The sequence below is a fragment of the Zophobas morio genome, unplaced genomic scaffold (assembly GCF_036711695.1).
Source record: "Zophobas morio isolate AGI-343-1 ecotype UQ-CSIRO unplaced genomic scaffold, CSIRO_AGI_Zmor_V1 ptg000008l, whole genome shotgun sequence".
NCBI classification, from domain to species: domain Eukaryota; kingdom Metazoa; phylum Arthropoda; class Insecta; order Coleoptera; family Tenebrionidae; genus Zophobas; species Zophobas morio.
This window is the reverse complement of record NW_026972113.1, coordinates 2196841-2222759: the sequence shown is the minus strand read 5'-3', so window position 1 is coordinate 2222759 and position 25919 is coordinate 2196841. Positions and strand designations below refer to the sequence as shown.

The 25919-nt window shown below is 38.2% G+C and overlaps 2 protein-coding genes across 8 annotated transcripts in view; both read right to left on the bottom strand.

Moving 5' to 3' along the window:
- The window catches only part of LOC135125014 (uncharacterized protein), a 226340-nt gene extending 217396 nt beyond the window's left edge, over nt 1-8944 (bottom strand). The window contains exon 1 of the mRNA XM_064050290.1: nt 8559-8944. Within this exon, the coding sequence (XP_063906360.1) occupies nt 8559-8602 (44 nt within the window). The 5' untranslated portion in view covers nt 8603-8944. The remainder of the gene's footprint in view (nt 1-8558) is intronic.
- Nucleotides 8945-18395: 9451 nt separating this feature from the next.
- Nucleotides 18396-25919, bottom strand: part of LOC135125009 (protein TANC2) — a 267204-nt gene continuing 259680 nt past the window's right edge. For 6 of the 7 annotated variants that reach the window (XM_064050277.1, XM_064050281.1, XM_064050279.1 and 3 more), the window contains exons 5-12: nt 23090-23315; nt 22706-22834; nt 22067-22402; nt 21774-22010; nt 19525-21726; nt 19122-19473; nt 18878-19073; nt 18396-18820 (exon numbers count right to left, since the gene is read on the bottom strand). In XM_064050277.1, the coding sequence (XP_063906347.1) occupies nt 18536-18820; nt 18878-19073; nt 19122-19473; nt 19525-21726; nt 21774-22010; nt 22067-22402; nt 22706-22834; nt 23090-23315 (3963 nt within the window). In that variant the 3' untranslated portion in view covers nt 18396-18535. The remainder of the gene's footprint in view (nt 18821-18877; nt 19074-19121; nt 19474-19524; nt 21727-21773; nt 22011-22066; nt 22403-22705; nt 22835-23089; nt 23316-25919) is intronic. The other variant, XM_064050284.1, reaches the window with a different exon arrangement.

Sequence of the window (25919 nt, the reverse complement as noted above, 5' to 3'; positions counted from 1 at the left end):
TCGTAAAATCGAAACATTGAAAATTACAGAAATCAGAAAATCGGATAATTGGAAATTAAAAATGGGAAAATTGAAACATTTCGAAATATTACGAAATTGAAAAATTGCTAATCGAAAAATTGAAAAATTTTCAAGTCGAGAAATTAAAAAATTAAAAAAAAAATGAAGTCGAAAAAACGAAAAATTGTGATTAAAAAAAATTGGTTGAACCCGGAAGAATGATTAAAATAAGCATTAACATCCAACAATTTTTTACATTTCGGATTTCGTAAATCAACAGAATTTGCAAAAAATAACTTAACTTGTTTAACAATTTTGTTTCAGGAATCTTCGAAACGAAAATACAAAATTTACAATTATCTTACGCAATAAACCAAGCTTTATTATTTCATCCATTAATAAATTTAAATAAAAATTAATTAAAAACAATGGTAGATAAAATGAAATTACGTGCGACATCCGTGGGTGTATTTGAATTGCGCCGATTATAATTTTTACTCGAGGACAAATTCCAAACTGCCGTGACCTTAATTCAGAGTTAGCATACTACACCGGGTGATTGAATTTAATAGTCCCAAAAAACGATACATCTGACATTTTTTTACATTTCGGATTCGAACGTGAAAAAATAACTCCTCTTCTTACAAATGCGGACACAGCGATTCCAAGCGCGTAAATGCTTGGAGTAACAAATTGAGAGATAAACACAATCGATCCCGACGGGTTTCTTTCACTTTTTCGCAATATAAATGACTGCTGTCCCTCGAACACGTCTCTGAGGTATGCACAGTACTGTATTAAAATCGTCGAATTACACGTGTCCAATAAATTTCCGCTGTGTGTGTTATTACAAAACAATTTGTCATACAGAATCCATAGCACGTTTGAGAAGCCGACTTTTCCCTAATTTTATGCAATGGCTTGCAGTCTGCCTTCCACCGTATTGATTTTAGAAGACCAGTCTGTACATTAAATTATTACCCTATTGTCTATATTCTGCAATCGAGCTTTGATTTAGTCCCCATTCGTAAGCCACCTCCATTACGAGATCTGCAAGTTTATGTGCAAATTCAAGCTAAATCCATCGAGACGATTAAGACGTCCGTAATGTATTTTAAGCTTCTAATTTACTTCAGCCACTTCAGAGCAAGTAAATAAAACAGAATCACTCCCGAACTTCTTTCCAATACGGTTAATTGAACAACAAACAGGCTCTTATCAGGCGATCGAAAACGCGCTTTTCGTTCAAGTTTACACACGATTCTTTAGAAGCGTGAAAGTGCATTCGAATTAGTGCTAAGTGACCTCCTTATGTCTTACTGAGTGTGCAACTGATAGCGAATTATTAATATTGCCAGCGATAAGTATAAATCGGCGCAGTTCGATATTTCCCACCTGACTCTCTTTCGTAAGAACATGTAAACGAAAGCGGCTTTTTTGTAATAGCTGGCGTATTTCAGATTAAAATAAATAATCGCTCTTGTGTCTTTGACAAGCTTAATCGAAAAGCGGAACCGTATCATGAAATCCATTTGAAACATCAACACTGCGGAAACAGAATAGAAACAAACGGTTTGCTATGCCACTCTGAATTTTTCCAGTTGTCGCGGGCTTGTTTTTTGAGGTATTAGAAGCCATTAGCGTGTAAAAATATTTGTTCGTTTTAGAAATTCGCAAGGTACGTGTTTGCGGAATTAAAGCTAATGGATATATTTTTTTAAACACATCAGCTTTCAATCGGTAAAGTACAACATACAGTGTCTCTGGGTGTCAAATAAACTCCGTTGAAAATTTGTTCAAAGTAAACTCAACCTACATACTAATTTAATTGCCCTCGAAATCGGGCGATTGACCCATTAAAATACAACAAATACACCCTCTGTCACTACACTAAATAAAGCAAACAAAACCAGTTCTATTTGTTCTAACAATCGAAAATTGATTCCGCTCAATTGGAATGAGTTCGTTTTTTATCGACTGCTTCTACGTACAAGTACAACAGAAAAAAGCTCTTGTTGGAACCGATCATCCAATCACATCAGTAATATTTTTTCTAGGAATTCGCCGATGATCACTGTTATGTAATCAATAACCACGAAATAAAAAACCTGTATCATCCGAACTGCAGTTTTACATGACAGTTTTATAGTTTTTATTCTCTACATCCGAAGAGGCTATAAAATTTGCAAGTCAATGTAGCCTGACAGCTTCAATAGCCACAGCTGAGTTATCCTTTTGAAAAATGGACGATTTACGGGTGGTGGGGGCATATTAATAATAATAGTAATAATGGCGCTCGATGTAGTTAATATTTTTTTTACAAATTTTAGAGCTAATATACAAAGAGTCGATTTTGGCTAACGCTATCCGAGGGACTAGTTATTAGTGTAAGTGTGTCCTGTCAAACGCAAGTAGTCTCACCGACGTTTCATTCGTAAACGTTCTGAAGACACCGCATTATTTTAAAAAGGATTAAAATTACTCACTGGTCTCCCTGAGAAGCTAAATTATTAATAAGAGAATTTTTTTGTCTAAAAGGGTAAATCTCAAAAATGTTCGTGATTGTCTGATCAAATCAGCGCACTGGACTTGAATTTTAAGATTGTGTTTTTTTTGCAGTCTAGAGTTGGATTTTAATGTTGACAAATAACAGAATCTGGGACTTGTTTTAATATTTTTACTTCCTGAGTGTAAGCTGAGGACGAATGACCCCTTTTATATTTTCTCGACGTTTCATGACCCTTAGTAGTCTCCCGTTTCCGTCTGTCTGTCTAATGTCTGTATCAAATGTTTCTTTTTTAGAATTTGAAAACTTTTCGGGGGCCGCGGGTGTCCTTTTTTAAAGTGTAAAACCTTTTAGGGTGCCCCAAATGTATTTTTTTAAAATGTAAAACCTTCTCGGGGTCCCAACTGTCTTTTTTAAAATTGTAAAACCTTCTCGGAGGCCCCAAATCTCTTTTTTTTTAATTTGAAACCTTCTCGGGGACCCCAACTGTTTTTTTTATGTAAATCCTTCTGAGGAGCCCTAAATGTTTTTTTTTAATGCGAAAACTTCACAACTGTCTTTTTTAAAAATGCAAACCCTTCTCAGGGACCAAATGTTTTCTTTTAGAAAGTGAAACCTTCTCGAAGGTCCCAACTGTCTTTTTTAAAAATGTAAAACTTTCTCGGGGGTACCACCTGTTCTTTTTTAAAAATGTAAAACCTTCTCGGGGACGCCACCTGGTTTTTTTTATAATGTAAAACCTTCTCGGGGGTCCCAATCGTGTTTTTTTAAAATGTAAAACCTTCTCGGGGGTCCCAACTGCCATTTTTTAAGAGGGTAAAACCTTCTCGGGGGTGCCAACTATTCTTTTTTGAAAATGTAAAACCTTCTCGGGGGCGCCACCTGTTTTTTTTTAAATGTGAAACTTCTCAGGGGTCTCAATTGTGTATTTTAAAAATGTGAAACCTTCTCGGGGGTTCCAATCATGTTTTTTAAAAATGTAAAACCTTCTCGGGGGTCCCAACTGCCATTTTTTAAGAGAGCAAAACCTTCTCGGGGGTACCAACTGTTCTTTTTTAAAAATGTAAAACCTTCTCGGGGACGCCACCTGGTTTTTTTATAATGTAAAACCTTCTCGGGGGTCCCAATCGTGTTTTTTAAAAATATAAAACCTTCTCGGGGGCGCCACCTGGTTTTTTAAGAATGTGAAACCTTCTCGGGGGTCCTAATCGTGTTTTTTTAAAAATGTAAAACCTTCTCGGGGGTCCCAAGTGCCATTTTTTAAGAGGGTAAAACCTTCTCGGGGGTACCAACTGTTCTTTTTTGAAAATGTAAAACCTTCTCGGGGGCGTCAAATGGTTTTTTTTATATATAATGTGAAACCTTCTCAGGGGCCCCAATTGTGTTTTTTAGAAATGTAAAACCTTCTCGGGGGTGCCAACTGTCACGTTTTAAAAATGTAAAACCTTCTCGAGGGTCCCAACTGTTCTTTTTTAAAAATGTAAAACTTTCTCGTGGACGCCATCTGGTTTTTTTATAATGTAAAACCTTCTCGGGGGTTCCAATCGTGTTTTTAAAAATGTAAAACCTTCTCGGGGGCGCCACCTGGTTTTTTAAGAATGTAAAACCTTCTCGGGGGTCCCAATCGTGTTTTTAAAAATGTAAAACCTTCTCGGGGCGCCACCTGGTTTTTTAAGAATGTGAAACCTTCTCGGGGGTCCGAATCGTGTTTTTTAAAAATGTAAAACCTTCTCGGAGGCGCCACCTGGTTTTTTAAGAAGGTGAAACCTTCTCGGGGGTCCCAATCGTGTTTTTTAAAAATGTAAAACCTTCTCGGGGGTCCCAATTGCCATTTTTTAAGAGGGTAAAACCTTCTCGGGGGTACCAACTGTTCTTTTCTGAAAATGTAGAAGCTTCTCGGGGGCGCCACCTGTTTTTTTTTTAAATGTAAAACCTTCTCAGGGGTCCCAATTGTGTTTTTTAAAAATGTAAAACCTTCTCGGGGGTCCCAACTCTCACGTTTTAAAAATGTAAAACCTTCTCGAGGGTCCCAACTGTCTTTTTTAAAAATGCAAAACATTGTCAGGGACCAAATGTTTTCTTTTAGAAAGTGAAACCTTCTCGAAGGTCCCAACTGTTCTTTTTTAAAAATGAAAAACCTTCTCGGGGACGCCACCTGGTTTTTTTATAATGTAAAACCTGCTCGTGGGTTCCAATCGTGTTTTTAAAAATGTAAAACCTTCTCGGGGGTGCCACCTGGTTTTTTAAGAATGTGAAACCTTCTCGTGGGTACCAATTGTCCTTTTTTAAAAATGTAAAACCTTCTCGGGGACGCCACCTGGTTTTTTATAATGTAAAACCTTCTCCGGGGTCCCAATCGTGTTTTCTAAAAATGTAAAACCTTCTCGGGGACGCCACCTGTTTTTTAAGAATGTGAAACCTTCTCGGGGGTCCCAATCGTGTTTTTTAAAAATGTAAAACCTTCTCGGGGGTCCCAAGTGCTATTTTTTAAGAGGGTAAAACCTTCTCGGAGGTACCAACTGTTCTTTTTTGAAAATGTAAAACCTTCTCGGGGGCGCCACCTGGTTTTTTTTAAAATGTGAAACCTTCTCAGGGGTCCCAATTGTGTTTTTTAAAAATGTAAAACCTTCTCGGGGGTGCCAACAGTCACGTTTTAAAAATGTAAAACCTTCTCGAGGGTCCCAACTGTTCTTTTTTAAAAATGTAAAACCTTCTCGGGGGCGCCACCTGGTTTTTTTAGAATGTGAAACCTTCTCGGGGGTCCCAATCGTGTTTTTTAAAAATGTGAAACCTTCTCGGGGGTTCCAATCGTGTTTTTTAAAAATGTAAAACCTTCTCAGGGGTCCCAACTGCCATTTTTTAAGAGGCTAAAACCTTCTCGGGGGCGCCATCTGGTTTTTTTAGAATGTGAAACCTTCTCAAGGGTCCCAATCGTGTTTTTTAAAAATGTAAAACCTTCTCGGGGGTCCCAACTGCCATTTTTTAAGAGGGTAAAACCTTCTAGGGGGTACCAACTGTTCTTTTTTAAAAATGTAAAACCTTCTCGGGGGTGCCACCTGTTTTTTTTAAATGTAAAACCTTCTCAGGGGTCCCAATTGTGTTTTTTAAAAATGTAAAATCTTCTCGAGGATGCCAACTGTCACATTTTAAAAATGTAAAACCTTCTCGAGGGTCCCAACTGTTCTTTTTTAAAAATGTAAAACCTTCTCGGGGGTCCCAATCGTGTTTTTTTAAAAATGTAAAACCTTCTCTTGGGTCCCAACTGTCATTTTTTAAGAGGATAAAACCTTGTCGGGGGTAGCAACTGTCCTTTTTTAAAGAAGGTAAAGCTTCTCGGGGGCCCCAAGTGTATTTTTCTAAGAAGATGAAACCTTCGTTTTTTCTATTACATCTTCTATACTGTTTTTACTCTATAAAAAGTAAAATTGCGCAAAATTAAATTTTATAATTTTTCAGAAAAACAGTATTTGTTGGACTGTACTCCAGAAGAGAGGGAAGTTCTGTCGAAATTATTTTCGACCAATTTTTTTTTATTCGTCAGCTTTTACATACAACATCCAGGCCAATGACGCGATTTATTAAGGTGGAGCTTGTGCGAATGGGAGGAGCCTGAGTAATAGAGTAATATTGCTATTTAAATATAGTTCTGTGGAATGCTTATTTAACACCAACCTAATACTTTCTAGGTACTTTGTTTACAGTTTACCTATGTTCTAATGGTATTATTTCTTTGAAATTTTAATAAGAATTTAATAACAATATTAAGAGAAGCCACTACAATCAAGAGGCGGGTGGGTGGGCGGGGCAATTGCTTCTTACGGGACTGTGTCGAAAAAAGGGAAACTTAACTCCACCCACTTCCTTTCTCCATTTCACTGACTTATTTAATTCACTGGAAAATAGAAGTTGATTTCTGATTGGACAAGCGATAGAATCTAGCGTTTAAGACAAAGTCAAAAGTGGCCCCCACCCACCCACCCCTACTCCACTTTGGTGACCCATTTTATTGGCTCTGAGACGTAAGTTGAATCTTATATAGACAAATAACAGAATCTAATACATATTTTTAAATAAAATTTTCATTTTTATTCGAAAAACGACGAGTACACATTGAGCTACAATTACAAACACCGCCCCTTTTTAGGGAGCCAATGAAATGATTTATTAAGATGGAGCTTGTGCGAGTGGGAGGAGCATGGTGTATTGTTTTTTAAATATAATTCTCACGTTAGATAATTTATTTACAATTTATCTATTTTTTCACCAACGATTTAACAGATTTGGGTGAGTTTCTAATAAGACAATAATTATGTTATTAATTAAAAATATTAGGCGTGGTCACCTGAACCGAGAGAGGGGTGGGTGGGCGGGGCTATTGCTTGCTTATAACTATAAGATTCTATAAAAAGAAGCTAAACTTAGCTCCACCCGCCTCCTTTCTCCATTTTGCTAACCGATTTTATTTCTACAAAATAGGAAATGAATTTTGATTTGACAAGCGGCAAAATGTACGATTTAAATCAAAGTTAAAACTAGCCCCACCCACCCACCCCTACTCCGTTTTGGTGACCCTTTTTATCGGCTCTCAGACGAAAGTTGAATTTTATTTGACAAAAAATAGAATCTAGGACTAAATATTTTTTAATAAGATTTTTTATTTTATTCGAAAAACGACTTTGTCGTCAGCATTTACACAGAAATCTTTCAAAGTCACACAATTGTAAACGCCGCTCCTCTCACGAACCAATGAAATGGTTTATTAAGGTGGAGCTTGTGCGAATGGGAGGAGCATCAGCAACATTGTTTACAATTTATCTACTTCCTCACCAATGTTTTAATAGATTTGTCTAAAATTCTAATAGGGTAATAATGCTGAAATTAATTAACAATATTAAGAGTAGTCGCTAGAATCAAGAGACGGGTGGGTGGGCGGGCTATTGCTTGCTTATACGAGTTATAAAACTCTGTAGAAAAAGCGTATTCAATACCAACTTAACATTTTCTGGATACTTCGTTTACAATTAATTTATTTTCTCACCATGGTTTCTCAGATTTGCCTAAGATTCTAAGATAATAAAATTGTCATTATTTAACAATATTAAGAGCAGTCCCTAGAATGAAAAGGGGTGGGTGGGCGGGGCTATTTCTTGCTTACAAGACTGTGGAGAAAAAAGGTAAACTTAGTTCCGCCCACCTCTTTTTATTCTTACAATAGAACTCAAATACTTGCTGACACTCTTTCCTACACACTTCTATGAGAATACAACAGAAAAAAGAAGCTTAAAATGCGAGCGCAGCGAGCACGTTCAGGCGTTATTTAAAAATTTGATCCAAAGTTGTGAATTTTGCAGGAAAATAAGGTGAGGACTTTGACATCACAAAAGTAATAATAATAATCACTGTCTACTGTTCCAATTTAGTAAACTTATATGTACTTGTTTGTGGACCAAATATAGGAAGAAACAATTTTAACTAGATCCATATTAGTGTAAGCACGTCCTGTCACCACTACTTTAGGTAACTTAAGAGTGTATTGTATTGTAATAGTGTTATTCTGACATGTAATTTCATATTTCGTCGGTGTGTCACAGTTGAGAATTTACGAAAACACACATTTTCGTTTGCCGCCGCTCTATAATGATAATGAACTAATCAAATAATTATGTATTGCAAAATATCGTGAATTAATTAATATTAAGTATTAGTACTTTTATTTTTAACAAGTTCGGAACACAAAAATAAGAAAATGATGTTTTATTTACAACCACATTTTACTCAATCTGTCCTGTATTGACACAAACGGTGGTCGGAACTAAATGATCCAGTTGTCAATTTTGACAGTTATAAAAACAGTGTCGCCAATACAAAAATAATCACACCCACTATTCCAATTTAGCAGAATTTAAAGTGCAATTTTCAAAAAATAAATAAACTCAACACCCACAAGACTGGTCAAATCCGGTCCAGAACTGACAACTACGTCAAGTTGACAGTTCGCGCCGCGACGGTCCTAACTCTATGTAACCTCATTTGAAAAAAGCGCTCAACCAACCTTCCTTTGAACATGTCGTCCACCCTAAAAATCCGGCTGAACATGTGTTTTCCGGTGATTTTCCCGCTTAGGTAGGCTGCATTTTCACCACAAGCACAGAAAAAGAACTTGTCCGGGTCGAGTGATTTAAACGCACGGCTGTATAATCGGCCGGTTTCGTCCCATCAAGTACCGTTACGTGTTCACCACAACTTCACGATTCACTGTTTTTTTCGATACGCACATTACACACTTTCGGCAACTCTCGAGCACTTCTGTACCTGCCGTTGGTAGTCGCCGGAGTAACTCCGCTGAACTCTACAGGTATCAACAACTCCCACCACCGGAGTTTGCCTCTTCGTCTCGAGCACGGAGAAAGGCGATTCCGTCCTCCTCGCAGCGGCGGTCGCTCTTGCCGCAGACTGTGGTAACGGTACAGGTAATGTTTGTTTATATGCATTGACCAGTTTTTGTAATTAATTGCTGGGCTGGGTGATGGAAATCGGGATGGACGGAGTTTTCGTGGGTCCGGGATGTGGGGTGGAAGTTGCAGGGAGAGTTGGGAGCGGAGTGGTGGGATCTGTGACGTGGTGACGTCATTGGTTGCTATTATATAGTATGTTGGTAACTAATGGCAACGGGTCAGCTACATCCAGCAAGGTTAAATTTTAGTTAAAGATGTATTAGTATAGATTTTCCGGTGGAAACTCGGGCACAACGAGTAAATAGTTGGGGAATCGCGAATACGTGCGCTTGATGATGGACACTACAAAGTGAAGAAACGTCTGTTGCAAATTCATTCCAAGACAAACATTAATTTTCATAAATGTATCTTGCATCAAGTGATCGGTGGAATTTAATACAAGTGTTGCAAATTTGCCACTTCCTACTAATGGGAGACCTTTTGAAAGTTTTAGTTCATGTGGTTAATATGTCAATATCAAAATTCATATTGAAAATCAAGTTGGTTTAAACTTTTTTTTAACACACAATTTCTCAAATGAACTGAACTAGTCCTGAAAAATTTGTTTACGTTAATTGTATAGGAATTTTCTTATTTTAGCATCAATTCAAAAAGTTTTCAGAAGAATTTTCTTTTCAAACAAGAAGAAAAATTTCGTTTGAGGTGTAGAATAGTAGGTAAAGAATGAAAAGAATATTGACAATGTTTTAAAGTTTGCAAAACATTCTAGATCTTATCAAGAAGACTTTTTAAAAAAATTCTAGAAAGGGGTGAACTTGAAATGTCTTGAGAAGATCTAAACATTCGAAACGAAACTGAATACAGGAATTTTCGAATGAATTGTAGAAAATTGGTAGCGATATTCGAAAAAATATATTTTGAAGTTAAGAGAAGTTAGAAAATTTGGGCTGGAAAATTCCACACCAGTTGTCAAGGTCCAGGAAGGTTTCTTGATAGAATTCTACACATTTCGGAGAAAATTAGAAATTTGTCAAAAAACCATTTTATTATTTGAGATAAATTCAAAAAATGTCCAGAAGAATTCTACTTTCAAACTGAAAGACAGAGAATTCTACTTTCAAACTGAAAGACAGAGAAGAATTTCGATTGTACTTAAGAACAAGAGATAAAGACGAAGTTTTAAAAGTTCTAAAATTCTAAAAAAGTTGGTTAGTTGAAATAGACGATATCAAGAAAAAAATTAAAAGTAGAGGTGTTGACGAAATTCCAGAAGATTTAATAATGGAATTCTGATGGAAGATAAAAGGTGTACCAAAATTTGGTCTTCAGAAATAATTAATACTGAAGATAAAAGTAAATTGACGAAGAACAGATAAAGTTCTAGAAAAACCCATTCTAGGAAAACATTACCCTTACAATGTTGAACAGTTTCACCATAGTATCATTTAACAAGATCCAAGAAGATCTCTTGACAAATTTCTCAACGCTTCGAAAAAAACATAGTAGAGGGGAAGATCTGAAATCTTCTAAACAAAAAATACTTAACATGAATTCAAAAGGTTTCTAAAAGAATTCTACTTTCAAACAGAAAGACAGCAAAGAACTTGGATTGCAGTGTAGAAGCGTAGATAAAGATGAAGTTTTAAAAGTTCTAAAATCTTCTATGGTCAAAGAGTATTGTCTTGGTTAGTTCAAATTATAGACGATATGAAGAAAAAATTGAAAACTGGAGATGTTCACGAAATTCTATAAAATTCAGTAATTTATTTAAAAATGTTCTAAGGAAATTCTGGACAAAGATCTTGAGAAAGATCTAAACATTCTCGACGAGGCAGAATACGAGAATTTAGAAGAAAATTCAAAAGATTTGGAGCAATATTTGAAATAATTTTGATTGAAGCCAAAAGGGGTACCAAAATTTGGTCCTCAGAAATAATTAATCCTGAAGATAAAAGTAAATTAACAAAGAACAAACAAAACTTTGGAAAGTTCCATACCCGGAAAGCGTTACCTTGACAGATTTCTAAACATTTCGGAAAATATAGTAAGTATAGGAGAAGACCTGAAACTTCGTCAGAAAAATATTTTTACTTGACGTGCATTCAAAAAGGTTCTAGAAAAATTCTGCTTTGAAATAGAAAGATAGAGAAGAATTTTGTTTGAAATTTAGCAAAAATTATAATAGAAGATAAAGAGAGTATCTTAGCAGTTACTGCCCCGCCCACCCACCCTCTCTTTCTTGGAAGATATGTCATTTGCCAAAATCATTTTTATCTTAACAAATACAAGGCCCACCCACCCGTCCCCTATTTTCTTAGAGGGTATGTCATCAGTACTTGCTCAGATAAACTAATTTTAGCAAAACACATACCCTCTAAGAAAAGAGAGGGGGGTGGGCGGGGCTAGTAATTGCTAAGATAAAAGGGTTTTTGGCCAGTGACATCCCTATAAAAAAAAAGAGGGTGGGTGGGCGGGCTAGTACCTGCTAAGGTAAGACTGATTTTGGCAACTCACATACCTTCTAAAAAACGACAGGGTGGGTGGGTGGGGCTAGTACCTGCTTAGATATCACTGATATTGGCAAATGACATAGCCCCAAAATTCTTTAAAATAATTAACAAAAAAATGAGAAAATCAGTCTAATCTTAGCAGGTAATAGCCCCGCCCACCCACCCTGTGTTTTTTTAGAAGGTATGTGATTTGCCAAAATCACTTTTGTCTTAGCAGGTACTAGCCCCGCCCACCCACCCACTCCTTTTTTTCTTAGAAGGTATGTCATCAGTACTTGCTCAGATAAAACTGATTTTAGCAAATGACATACCATCTAAGAAAAGAGAGGGTGGGTGGGCGGGGCTAGTTCCTGGTAAGATAAGATTAATTTTAGCATATGACGAATCCTCTAAGAAATTTAATTAAATTATTTTAAAAAAAGACACTGGAGGCTCCAAAGCACTTTCAAATTCTTTCCAAACAGGAATAACTAAATTTTTCAAAAAAAAAGACGGGGTACCAAAATTAACTCAAAAACAAGTCAGTCAGAATTTTCCAAAAATAGAACACCAAAGTCCCCCAAAATTACAAAAAATATATCCATGGGCTCCCAAAATAATACACCATGGGTACCCAAGAGTCTCCCGAATTAAAAAAAAAACACTGCAACACTCAAGACTTTTTCAAATTCGTAAAAAATAAAACACTAAAAGCTCATAAGATTTTTTCAAGTTCATCCAGCAACGAAACATCAGATTCCTTTAAAATTATCCGAAAATAAAACACCAGAGGACCTAAAATTAACTGCAATAGCTGCTAGCCCCGCCCACTCACCCTCTCTTTTCTTAGACGGCACGTCATTTGTCAAAATCGATGTTATTTTAACAAATATTAACCCCACCCACCCACCCTGTATTTTCTTAGAAGGTATATCATTAGCCAAAATCAGTCTTATCTTAGAAGCTACTGCCCCGCCCACCCACCCTCTCTTTTCTTAGGGGATATGTCATTTGCCAATATCGATTTTATTTTAACAGTTACTAACCCCGCCCACCTGCCCTCATTTTCTTAAAAGGTATGTCATTTGACAAAATCAGTCTTACCCTACTAGTTAAGATAAAAATGATTTTGGCAGATGACATACTTTCTAAAAAAAGAGAGGGTGGGCGGGCGGGGCTAGTACCTGCTAAGATAAAAGTGATTTTGGCAACTCACATACCTTCCAAAAAACGACAGGGTGGGTGGGTGGGGCTAGTATCTGCTTAGATATCACTGATATTGGCAAATGATATAGCCACAAAATTCTTTTAAATAATTAACAAAAAAAAAAATGACAGAATCAGTCTAACCTTAGCAGGTACTAGCCCCGCCCACCCACCCTGTCTTTTTTTAGAAAGTATGTGATTTGCCAAAATCACTTTTATCTTAGCAGGTACTAGCCCCGCCCGCCCACCGTCTCCTTTTTTTCTTAGAAGGTATGTCATCAGTACTTGCTCAGATAAAACTGATTTTAACAAATGACACACCATCTAAGAAAAGAGAGGGTGGGTGGGCGGGGCTAGTTCCTGGTAAGATAAGACTAATTTTAGCATATGACGAATCCTCTAAGAAATTTAATTTAATTATTATAAAAAAAGACACTGGAGGCTCCAAAGCACTTTCAAATTCTTTCCAAACAGGAATACCTAAATTTTTCAAAAAAAAAAGACGGGGTCCCAAAATTTACTCAAAAACAGGTCAGTCAGAATTTTCCAAAAATAGAACACCAAAGTCCCCCAAAATTGTTTTAAATAATTTATACAAAAAATATATCCATGGGCTCCCAAAATTATACACCATGGGTACCCAAGAGTCTCTCGAATTAAAAAAAAAACACTGCAACACTCAAGACTTTTTCAAATTCGTAAAAAATAAGACACTAAAAGATCAAGATTTTTTCAAGTTCATCCAGTAAAAAAACATCAAATTCCTTTAAATTTATCCGAAAGTAAAACACCACAAGACTTAAAATTAACTGCAGTAGCTACTAGCCCCGCCCACCCACTCTCTCTTCTCTTAGAGGGTATGTCATTTGTCTAAATCGATGTTATTTTAGCAAATACTGACCCCGCCCGCCCGCCCTTTATTTTGTTAGAATGTGTCTCATTGGTCAAAATCAGTTTTATCTTAGCAGTTACTGCCCCACCCACCCACCCGGTCTTTTCTTAGGGGGTATGTCATTTGCCAATATCGATCTTATTTTAACAGGTAGTAACCCCGCCCATCCGCCCTCAGTTTCTTAGAGGGATCTCATTTGCCAAAATCACTCTTATCATAGCAGGTACTAGCCCCGCCCACCCACCCTCTCTTCTATTGGAGGGTATGTCATTTGACAAAATCAGTCTTACCCTAGTAGCTGAAAAATGAGCTAGTACCTGATAGTTGCGAAGATAAAAATGATTTTGGCAGATGACATATCTTCTAAGAAAAGAGAGAGTGGGTGGGCGGGGCTAGTACCTGCTAAGGTAAGACTGATTTTGGCAACTCACATACATTCTAAAAAACGACAGGGTGGGTGGGCGGGGTTAGTTCCTGCTTACATATCACTGATATTGGCAAATGACATAGCCCCAAAATTCTTTAAAATAATTAACAAAAAAAATGAGAAAATCAGTCTAACCTTAGCAGGTATTAGCCCCGCCCACCCACCCTGTCTTTTTTTAGAAGGTATGTGATTTGCCAAAATCACTTTTATCTTAGCAGGTACTAGCCCCGCCCGCCCACCCACTCCTTTTTTTCTTAGAAGATATGTCATCAGTACTACAGTACTCAGTACAGATAAAACTGATTTTAGCAAATGACATACCATCTAAGAAAAGAGAGGGTGGGTGGGCGGGGCTAGTTCCTGGTAAGATAAGACTAATTTTAGCATATGACGAATCCTCTAAGAAATTTAATTTAATTATTATAAAAAAAGACACTGGAGGCTCCAAAGCACTTTCAAATTCTTTCCAAACAGGAATACCTAAATTTTTCAAAAAAAAAAAGACGGGGTCCCAAAATTTACTCAAAAACAGGTCAGTCAGAATTTTCCAAAAATAGAACACCAAAGTCCCCCAAAATTGTTTTAAATAATTTATACAAAAAATATATCCATGGGCTCACAAAATTATACACCATGGGTACCCAAGAGTCTCTCGAATTAAAAAAAAAACACTGCAACACTCAAGACTTTTTCAAATTCGTAAAAAATAAGACACTAGAAGATCAAGATTTTTTCAAGTTCATCCAGTAAAAAAACATCAAATTCCTTTAAATTTATCCGAAAGTAAAACACCACAAGACTTAAAATTAACTGCAGTAGCTACTAGCCCCGCCCACCCACTCTCTCTTCTCTTAGAGGGTATGTCATTTGTCTAAATCGATGTTATTTTAGCAAATACTGACCCCGCCCGCCCGCCCTTTATTTTGTTAGAATGTGTCTCATTGGTCAAAATCAGTTTTATCTTAGCAGTTACTGCCCCACCCACCCACCCGGTCTTTTCTTAGGGGGTATGTCATTTGCCAATATCGATCTTATTTTAACAGGTAGTAACCCCGCCCATCCGCCCTCAGTTTCTTAGAGGGATCTCATTTGCCAAAATCACTCTTATCATAGCAGGTACTAGCCCCGCCCACCCACCCTCTCTTCTATTGGAGGGTATGTCATTCGACAAAATCAGTCTTACCCTAGTAGCTGAAAAATGAGCTAGTACCTGGTAGTTGCGAAGATAAAAATGATTTTGGCAGATGACATATCTTCTAAGAAAAGAGAGGGTGGGTGGGCGGGGCTAGTACCTGCTAAGGTAAGACTGATTTTGGCAACTCACATACATTCTAAAAAACGACAGGGTGGGTGGGCGGGGTTAGTTCCTGCTTACATATCACTGATATTCGCAAATGACATAGCCCCAAAATTCTTTAAAATAATTAACAAAAAAAATGAGAAAATCAGTCTAACCTTAGCAGGTAGTAGCCCCCCCCCACCCACCCTGTCTTTTTTTAGAAGGTATGTGATTTGCCAAAATCACTTTTATCTTAGCAGGTACTAGCCCCGCCCGCCCACCCACTCCTTTTTTTCTTAGAAGGTATGTCATCAGTACTTGCTCAGATAAAACTGATTTTAGCAAATGACATACCATCTAAGAAAGGAGAGGGTGGGTGGGCGGGGCTAGTTCCTGGTAAGATAAGACTAATTTTAGCATATGACGAACCCTCTAAGAAATTTAATTAAATTATTATAAAAAAAGACACTGGAGGCTCCAAAGCACTTTCAAATTCTTTCCAAACAGGAATACCTAAATTTTTCAAAAAAAAAGACGGGGTCCCAAAATTAACTCAAAAACAAGTGAGTCAGAATTTTCCAAAAATAGAACACCCAAAATTGTTTTAAATAATTTACAAAAAATATATCCATGGGCTCCCAAAATAATACACCATGCGTACCCAAGAGTCTCCCGAATTAAGAAAAAAACACTGCAACACTCAAGACTTTTTCAAATTCCTAAAGAATAAAACACTAAAAGCTCAAAAGATTTTTTTCAAGTTCATCCAGCAACGAAAGACCAGATTCCTTTAAAATTATCCAAAAATAAAACACCAGAGGACCTAAAATTAACTGCAATAGCTGCTAGCCCCCCCACTCACCCTCTCTTTTCTTAGGGGATATGTCATTTGCCAATATCGATCTTATTTTAACAGGTACTAACTCCGCCCACCCGCCCTCATTTTCTTAAAGGGTATGTCATTTGACAAAATCAGTCTTACCCTACTAGTTAAGATAAAAATGATTTTGGCAGATGACATATCTTCTAAGAAAAGAGAGGGTGGGTGGGCGGGGCTAGTACCTGCTAGGATAAGACTGACTTTGGCAGATGAGATCCCACTAACAAAATAGAGGGCGGGTGGGCGGGGCTAGTTCCTGGTAAGAAAAGAGTGATTTTGGCAAATGAGAAGAGAGGGCGGGGTAGTACCTATTAAGATAAGACTGATTTTAGCAAATGACGTATCCTCTAAGATATTTAATTAATTTCTCAAGATTGTTTTAAATTTAAAAAAAAATACGAGGTGCCAAAATTGACTCAAAAACGGGTCAGGTCAGAATTGTCCAAAAATAGAACACCAAGGATTTCCAAAACTGTTTTAAATAATTTACCCGGCACTCAAGACTTTTTCAAGTTAATTATATTCGAAGATCTACGGTCATGGCGAACTCGAGACTCGAGACTCCACAGAAAAAGTACTTTCCACGTGACGAAACACTCTTCTATTAGTAACGCAGGACTGACTACCGGAAACCACTTGACTTAAGCTAGTAAAGCGAAGACTCGTTCCTAAATTCGCGGATTTACGCTCACGTGGATGACTGCCAAAGGTAATAACACTAATAACTCCTGTTTTATTGCATTATTAATATTTGAGGTAAGAGATTCATTTTCTTTTCTTTCACCAAAAAGTTGCCACACCTTTGTATACCAATTATGAATGTTTGACTATAACGCTAAAAGTTGCCGCCTGCTTTAAATAGAAGTTCAAGATGAGTACTTGTGTGCCTTTTGACAAATTCTAATTGAGTTCATAATTTCAATAAAGCGTGAACTCACAGCCAACTCGATTGAACGAACATTTACAACCACAATACCGTTATATTTGTTTTTTCAAAAGTTTGCGTACAACATTCCACTTCCGGTGCTGAAACCTGATAATTATTAAATTAAACGCCCGGACAGACAGACGGCTATAAAATGTGCAAGCCATCGGGCTTAATAATCCCATTAAAACATTTTTATTCCAATAATCCGTTACCAGCAGTGAAACAATTTCAAATACTGATATACAGTTGCACCAGAGACAAGGTAACAGATGATATTTAATCACTTGTGAATAACTGTTAGATAAAAAAATTAATCAACAGAGCGGGTGTCCACTTACGGAGTGATATTGCTTTGGGAAAAGGTCAATTTAATTGAATTAAGGGGAATTTTTTGCCGAGAGTTGCGTTTCATTCAGTATATCGATAGTACGATTTCTATTACACATTCACGACTTCGATAATGATTAAATTTGATGTTATATTATATTAGTTTATGTGAAAGTCTCAAATGCAGGAGCAATTTGAGAAATTTCAATACTCGTTTGTATTGTTGGTTGCCTATTTCGAGACAATATTAGTTGTGATCACGATCGTACATTATTTTGTCAGTCTACTTACCACACTTCTTATTATTCAAGGGTCATCAAGGTCTGTTATTAAAAAAAAAAGAAAATGTAGCATTTATATTATAGCTTTATTACAAATATTTTTTCTCCGTGACATAAAATATGATTCTATAACATAAGTAGCACCTTTAATGTTTCAATTTCGTTACACTTTTGCACACAAACATGAACAGTCAAACTGTCTAAAAAAGGAATAAATAATAAAATACTGAATTTCATAAATATTTAACATGCTTGGCAAGAAACCATTTTGCAATACATAATACAAGTCAAACACGTATCTCATACAAATAAATAATTTTAAACACAGAAATATCATTTGAATTAATTTAAATTTTATCAAAATTAAGGAACTACACCATTTTTCCGTAAAACAATATAGTTTGTGCAGTGTTGTGATTAGTTTATTGTCAACTGGATCTTAAAATCTATACACATGTAAAACAATCGTTTACTGCGCTTAACAAAAATTTACATTGTAAAATAGTAGTTTTGTAGTACTGTAGGCAGTGTAAATAAAATATACCTAAATAAACAATATTTCCTGTCACAAAACTGTCTTATTTCTTAAGCATTGACTATAACGATAGTCTACCACCACTGATAAACGCAACTTAACCTTTCAAACTTGTGAAAAAAAAAATCAAAAATAAATAACCAACAATTAGGATATTCTATCCATGGGAATGATAAGATGAACCCAAAAATAACAGTTAAAATAAATTAATTCAAATAGTAAGTTATATACATAGCAATACAACCTAACATATTCACAAAGAGAATTTCGTCAAAAATCAGTCTTCCAAATAATGCATTGAAAAGGCACTGGTGATATTTCCTAATTTTCTTACTCATGTAAAGTGTCAACAGACATTGCTAAGTCACGATGGTTCGAAAAACGCGCAGACGGAGACGCCATCTTGTTAGTGATCTCGTCTCTCAAGTGCGCCAAAACCTTCCTTACTTCGACGTTCTGCGCAGGCGCTAATCTTAAGGCCTCCCTCATATCCGACAACGCGTTCTCGTACATTTTCAGATCGAGTTTGGCCTTAGCTCTGGAATAGAAAGCTTCGTATGAGTCGGGGTTCATGGTTAGGACTTCGTTGGCCAGTTCCATGGCTTCTTCGGTTTCCTGTTGACACAAAACACGACTTATTAGTATGTCGGTTGTAGCAATGACAACACTTACGTTCAGTTTTCGTTTACATCTGGAGTAGTTGAGGAGGAAATTGACGTGCAGCTGCCTGAAAGCCTTGTTGTGGTCGGCTTGGTCTTCGCCGGGGAATTTCTTGAGGGCGTATTGGTAGCGATGGGCCGCCTCCCTTAATCTACCCTTGCGATATAACGTGTTACCATCTTCAAGAAGTTTATTCAGGAGAATAAGCCTATAAGTGGTTGTTTAAACCAGATGGGGTTGTTGGTTTGTTACTTACAGTATATCTGGCTTGCCTGAGGCCATGGCCCATGTGGCTGGCCCCAATTTAGCCCCTTTTTTCAAAAAGCACTGCACTACTTGTATGTTTCTACACCCGATGGCTCGGTCCAAAGGTCGCATTCCGTTAATGTCGACGTGTTCGATTAAAGCACCATTGTCTATCAACAATTGGACTACATTTGGACTTCCTTGGAACGCCGCTAAGTCCAACGGGGTGCGCCCAGTCTTGTCAGTGTGATTAATATTGGCACCTCGTTCCACTAAACATTGGACTGCTTTCAGTTTGCCGCGGAGGCAAGCCCAACATAGGGGCGTCAGCCCTTCCCGGTCCTCCTTATTAATTTCGGCCCCTACAAACAAACAATTTAAGTTTAAACCAGTGTGTTTCCAAATCCACCAACCTTTATTTAGAAGAAGTTCGATCAAACCGACGTGACCCTCAGACGCTGCCAACATCAACGGAGATCGTCCGACGTTGTCACTTTGTTCAATGGCTGCATGGTTCTGTATTAGTCGTTCAGCCACGGCCCAATGACCTTCCTTCACGGCTAACAACAACGGCGCCATCTCTTTTTTGTTACAAACTGACAAACTCGCACCTCGGCCTACTAAAGTAGTGCAAACACCATGGCAGCCGTTCGACGCAGCCACCGTCAACGCGGTTTCTCCTGTTATGCTATCCGTACAATCGACATTGACTTCCGCCATGTCCAGAAGGTACTCCACGATTTCAACGTGGCCTTGACTAGCCGCTGCTACCAACGCCTGTTGTGCCGCTTCTGCCAGTTCCACGTCTTCGGGACTCTTGATGATCCAATCACAAGCTAGCAAGTACCCGACGACGTTCAAGCAGCCGTTTCTGGCGGCGTGAACCAGAGGGCAGTACCCTGCGGTATCGACGTGTCCCGGACTGGCTCCTGCAGCTATCAGATGTCGTACTATATCACAGTGTCCTTTGGCTGCGGCTAACGACAAAGCGGTTGAACCTTGACTGTTCGTCAGTTCCACGTCGGCTCCAAACTCCAACAACAGCGACACCATGGGTACTATACCCTCATTCGCGTACACGCACAGTACCGGCGCGTTACCTAAGTACTCAGTCACGTGATTCGGGGAAGCCCCAGCTAGTAACAAAAGCCGGGATACTTTCACGTTAGGACTGTACATGTTGCGTAAGTTACACACAGCAGCCGACACGTTCTCCGAGCTTTCGGACACCCAGAAAGCTTGCAAGTCCCGTGCGGTTAGCGTCGGCAAAGACATGTTTCTATAAACGTGAGCTTTGAGGATGTGGTGTCCCAATTCGAGAGTTTTCTCTTCATCCAGAGGTGCTTGAACACGGGATAAGCGGAACGCTATCCCCGAATGACCTGACCGAAGGTCGCACAAGAACTTGGTGTTTTCGTTTTCGTCGCGTTTGATCAACCACTCCCTGAAGGAAGGGTGGAAGAACATATAGGTGTTGTCTAAACGCTTGACGAGGAAGCCGGATAGAAGTTTGAAGCGTTGGAAGAACTCATTCCAGGGCAAAAAATTGTCCACGAGGAGTGAGTTGACGGAGTAGTAGATCTCGAGGAGGGTGAGAGGGTAGAGAGCTGCCAAGCAAACACTGAGAATGTGGGCGACTTTTTCAAAGGAACGCACGGTGGGGAAGCGAAGGTTGAAATGCAAGAGATAGATTTGGGCCAAAGTCACTGGTAACACTTTGTAACCGCTGGATTTCGCCACTAAGTGTCCACGTTCGATCAAGTCGAGGGTTAGTTTGACGAAGAGGAAGGAGCCATTGCTGAGGTTCAGCAAGTGTTGGGAGAATTTGTGTTGAGAAATGCTACCGCTCTCGGATTTACCGGAAGTCGAAGAGGTTATGTTGCTCTGGATACTAGGGCTGTTTTGAAGCCTGAAATTGATGTAGCTTAGCACGTCCTTGGTGATGTTTTCGTTGGAATTGGTGTTGTCGACGGTGATTCGGGTGTAGGGTAGTTGTTTTGTGACGTCCTGTAGCTGCGTTCGCACTGTTGCCACTACTTTCAACCACGAGGGGAAGTTGGGGGTGTGCTTAGCCAGAAACGTCGTGATTGTGTCGCCATGGTCGGGTCTGTGATATTCGGCTTCACAAAGAGCATCTACCAAGATTACGCAATTGAGATTCTCCAGTTTGCCGACGCGTCTCAAACTGGCTAGAGGTTCTAAAATCCCTCTAGTCAAAGCTACGTCTGGATTGACTATACACTCTTTTAGGGACAAGGCGGCTTGCAGATGCGGCTCTCCCAACAAGTAGTCCCGATACCCCGATAACTGTGGCGCTTGACACAACTGCGCAGCTATTGAATGGATAAAGTCAGGTACAAGGCACGTATTGTTATTGTCGGCTTGACAAAAATGATATGCCACTACACTGTTAGCTAGCGGTTTCAATCTTTCCGAAATCAAGTCTATTTGGTAGTAGATACTTTGCGGGCTTCTGGATCTATCGGGTGAATGGACTGATTGATAAACGGGTTCTTTTCTTCGGCCGAAGCAACTGTGTTCCACGAGCTGAAGAATAAGAGCGGTTTTACCCGTCCCGGGATTTCCGGTGAGGAGAACACCAGAGCTCGAAGAACCTAAAACCTAGTTTAGACCCAACCAAATCAACATGGTGAGTGCTTACCGACTATGTCTTCGATTTCTTTGATCAACCAGTGTCGTCCCAGGAACAACGGGTCGGGCTCTTGGAGAGGTACTTCAAAGAATAGGGGTTTGAGGGTCAGTTGGGGCGTTCTGTATTGTGCGAAACGAATTTTAGGGTCTACTGGTCCCTTGATGGTGCCGCCTCGGGCGGACCGTCTTACGCACGTCCGGCGGTTCCGGAACATGTTGAGATCTTCGACTTGTCCAGGTTGAGAGGCTGCAAATGTAAAAAGGGTCAGAAGAAGTTTATTGGGAATGTCAAGGAGGGAGTACTTGTGACGCTGTGTCGTCTGCTAACCGGGCTCGAACTGCAGTTGCTTTGGCCCGACATAGACATAGACATCAGGGAACCAACGCTGTCCGAACTAGGGTTGATCCTGTGTTGGTCCTCCGAGCTTCCCGTCAAGGTGGAAACAGGACTCGTGTTGGTGGATAGCATAGCAGCTGCGTCGTAACTCGCAAGCGACGAACACGACTCATGACTGCTCCTTCCTTGTATCCTCTTGGTTCTTCTAGCACCGTCCCCCAGTAACAGACCTAGTCTCATGTACATATCATTATCCGAAGACTTCTTATTTGAAATCGGCTTAACAGTTCCACCTTCATCATCTGCAAATTGCGCTTAATTAAACACCTTCCTGGAGCGGCCACAATTAAATTACACTCAACACACAACAAATAAAAATGAGAGCGCGTTACGATTGAAAAGTGGAATAAAATCAAACCAAAAAAAAAAAACAAAAAAGGAAAATAATGACACCAATCATTTTAATTAAAATAAAGAAGCAACGGAAGCGATGTGTAATTAGCACACAGGTTAAAATACGTCCAGTAAAAAAAATGTGCTTATTCATGCGGAGCTAACTAAAAAAATGTGGGACACATCATGCGTTAAGTCTGATTTGACCCTGCCTGACACTAGCTGGTTCAGTCCGGCACTCGGACCGGAAGTTCCTGCCGACCACAAAGACCGGATTTTGCCCAAAACGACGCTCGGCCAATGGCGGCCCTCATTCGACGTGGTTGAGGAGGTCATGGCGGCTGAGGAAAGCAAAATGGCGATAGGTTATTTCGTAACCCAAGAACGGGGTTTGCACCAACCCACGCCGTTCTTGTGCTCTACAACTGTCACACTGTCATTCGCAGCAATCATCAATTCACTTGCCGAACCCATGCAACCCGGACCATCCAGACAGTCGTCTGGCCGTATTTTTAGCATCCCACATCTAATGTCGCGCCGCGAACGGATATTGCACTAGCCCACGTGCCGCCCGCGCCATCCTGAAGACTACATACCGGATGAGGCAGAATCCACGGGCGGCTGGCGCGAGTTTCGCTGCGAAAACGGGCTGCGAAGGGCCTTCGGGCTGAGGAAGAACTTGCGGCGGGTTTGTGGCGGCGTGGGGCAGCTCTGGGTCATGACTCCCTGGTCCACGCGGGTGCGGGGGTTGGAGGGGCGGGTCTTGGGTAGCTTCTCGGGATGACCCAGCTCGACGCCGGACGCGGAGAGGTCCTGCCGGCCCTGGAACACACAACACGCGTTTTAGTCTAGGGTGCACTCGAATGAGGTTTGCGGATTTCCAGGGGTCAACCTGGTTTGTCTTCTAAATCTGGGTACGCAACTTTGCGGCCACGAACTTCGTATTTCACGACTTATACGTGAGTTATTAGGTCTAATTACTATAATCGATGAATCTGTTCCGAGATAATTCTGAAATCATGTCGAATGGACGTAAATAAATGCGTAATGATGTTGGTATCTTCGGAATGTTGGTGTTTCCCCGTTTTGTCTCCTGACGCGGTTTGTACAATCGCACGCAAATGTTTTGAGCCTATGGGCGGATCATTTTTGCCGGTCGTCACCGAAGGAGGCGGTACAAATCGTCCTAAACGAAATTTACGTGTTGACCAAATTCTTACTCTGAATTAGTTTTAATTTTATAAATACCCTATCTAAAATGTTCAGAATATGATGAGTCTATACTTATGATTTACCATTCCATTTATATTTTTTGGGTTTTTGGGTATTAATTGAAATCTTGTCAATTAGTTGGAACCTGAGCCCAATTTTTTTTGCAATATCTGTAATGTGCTATTAGTTTCCGTAACTTATAAAATTAGGAAAAAAACCTATTCTGCTCTAATAAAATCGAGAATATGCTCAAAATCACACTAATATTAGGTCTAATTGTGCCAACCATAGTTGTAAAATTCACATTAAATTAAGTCACGGACATTTTTTGGAGTGTACTACATTTCAAAAAACAAAAAAAATTTTCAGTTTATAAACTTCACGATCAAAATGTATTTGCTTATCTTTGCCAAAAAATGCATGACGTCATGGCAAAATTTGATATGATGAGTCAGTACCTGTGATTTATCATTGCAGTAATATTTTTTAGATTTACTTATACAGGCTGTCTCAAAAAAAGATCACTTCGATTTTCGATTTTTCGTTTTTTCGACCTACCGTTTCATCTAATTAGATTTTTCAGTTTCCATTTTTCTATCAACTTTTCGATTTTTTTACTTTCCCATTTTCTGATTTTTCAAATTTGCGGTATTTTGAATTTTCGAGTTTTCGGTTTTTCCGTTTTTCGATTTGTTGATTTTTCGGTTGGTCAGTTTTTAGACTTTGCTGCAACTTTTTTGCGTTTTTCGATTATATTTTACTTTCCGATTTTTTTGATTTTTGAATTTTCGATTTTACGTTTTTAATTCTTCGATTTTCCATTAATCATTAAATTTTTCGATTTTTCGGTTTTTTTATTTTTCGACCTTCAATTTTTCAATTTTCGAGTATTCGATTTTCCATTTTCTGATTTTACGATTTTTCGATTTTCGTTTTTCCGATTTTGTGGTTTTTCGATTTTTCTGTTTGTTTCAGTTTTTATGTTTCTGCGATTTGTTTTATTTTTTCATTTTTCGTTTATTTTACTTTCCGATAGTTTGATTTTTGAATTTTTGGTTTTTTCATTTTTCGATTTGGGATTTTTCAATTTTTCGGTTTTTTAATTTTTCGAGTCTCGATTTTTCGATTTTCGATTTTTCAGATTTGTGGATTTGTGTCTGTTTTTTCGATTTTGAGAATATTGATTAATCGAATTTTCGATTTTTGAGCATTTCGATTTTTCTGTTCGTCAGTTTTAGACTTTGCAATTTTTACTTTTCCACTTTTCTATTATTTTAGATACGGATTATTCGATTTTTGAATTTTCGTTTTTTTTTTTCATTTTTCGATTTCCGATTTTTTAATTTTTCGATTTTTCGGTTTTTTAATTTGTCGATTCTCGATATTTCGATTTTCGATTTTCCAATCTCTGATTTTTCAATTTCCAGTTTTCGATTTTCCACTTTATGATTTTACGAGTTTTCGATTTTTCTGTTCGTCACTTTTTAGGCTTTGAAATTTGTTTACTTTTCGATTTTTGAATTGTCGACTTTTAGAGTTTTCAATATTATGAATTTTCGAATTTTCTGTTTCCCTATTTTTCGATTTTTGAATTTTCCATTTTTCGGTTTTTCAATCTTGCAAATTTCCGATTTTTCCGATTTGTGAATTTCCGGTTTTTCGATCGACCTACGTATTATATTCATTGAATTTTCGATTTTCGGTTTTTCCATTTTTAGATTTTCGATTTTTCAGTTTTATATTTTCAGATTTTCTGTTTTTCGCATGTCTGATTCATCAAATTTTCGAGTTTTCGGTTTTTCCATTTTCGATTTGTTGATTTTTCGGTTGGTCAGTTTTTAGACTTTGCTGCAACTTTTTTGTATTTTTCGATTACATTTTACTTTCCGATTTTTTTTGATTTTTGAATTTTCGATTTTACGTTTTTAATTCTTCGATTTTCCATTAATCATTAAATTTTTCGATTTTTTGGTTTTTTTATTTTTCGACCTTCAATTTTTCAATTTTCGAGTATTCGATTTTCCATTTTCTGATTTTACGATTTTTCGATTTTCGTTTTTCCGATTTTGTGGTTTTTCGATTTTTCTGTTTGTTTCAGTTTTTATGGTTCTGCGATTTGTTTTATTTTTCATTTTTCGATTATTTTACTTTCCGATAGTTTGATTTTTGAATTTTTGGTTTTTTCATTTTTCGATTTGGGATTTTCCAATTTTT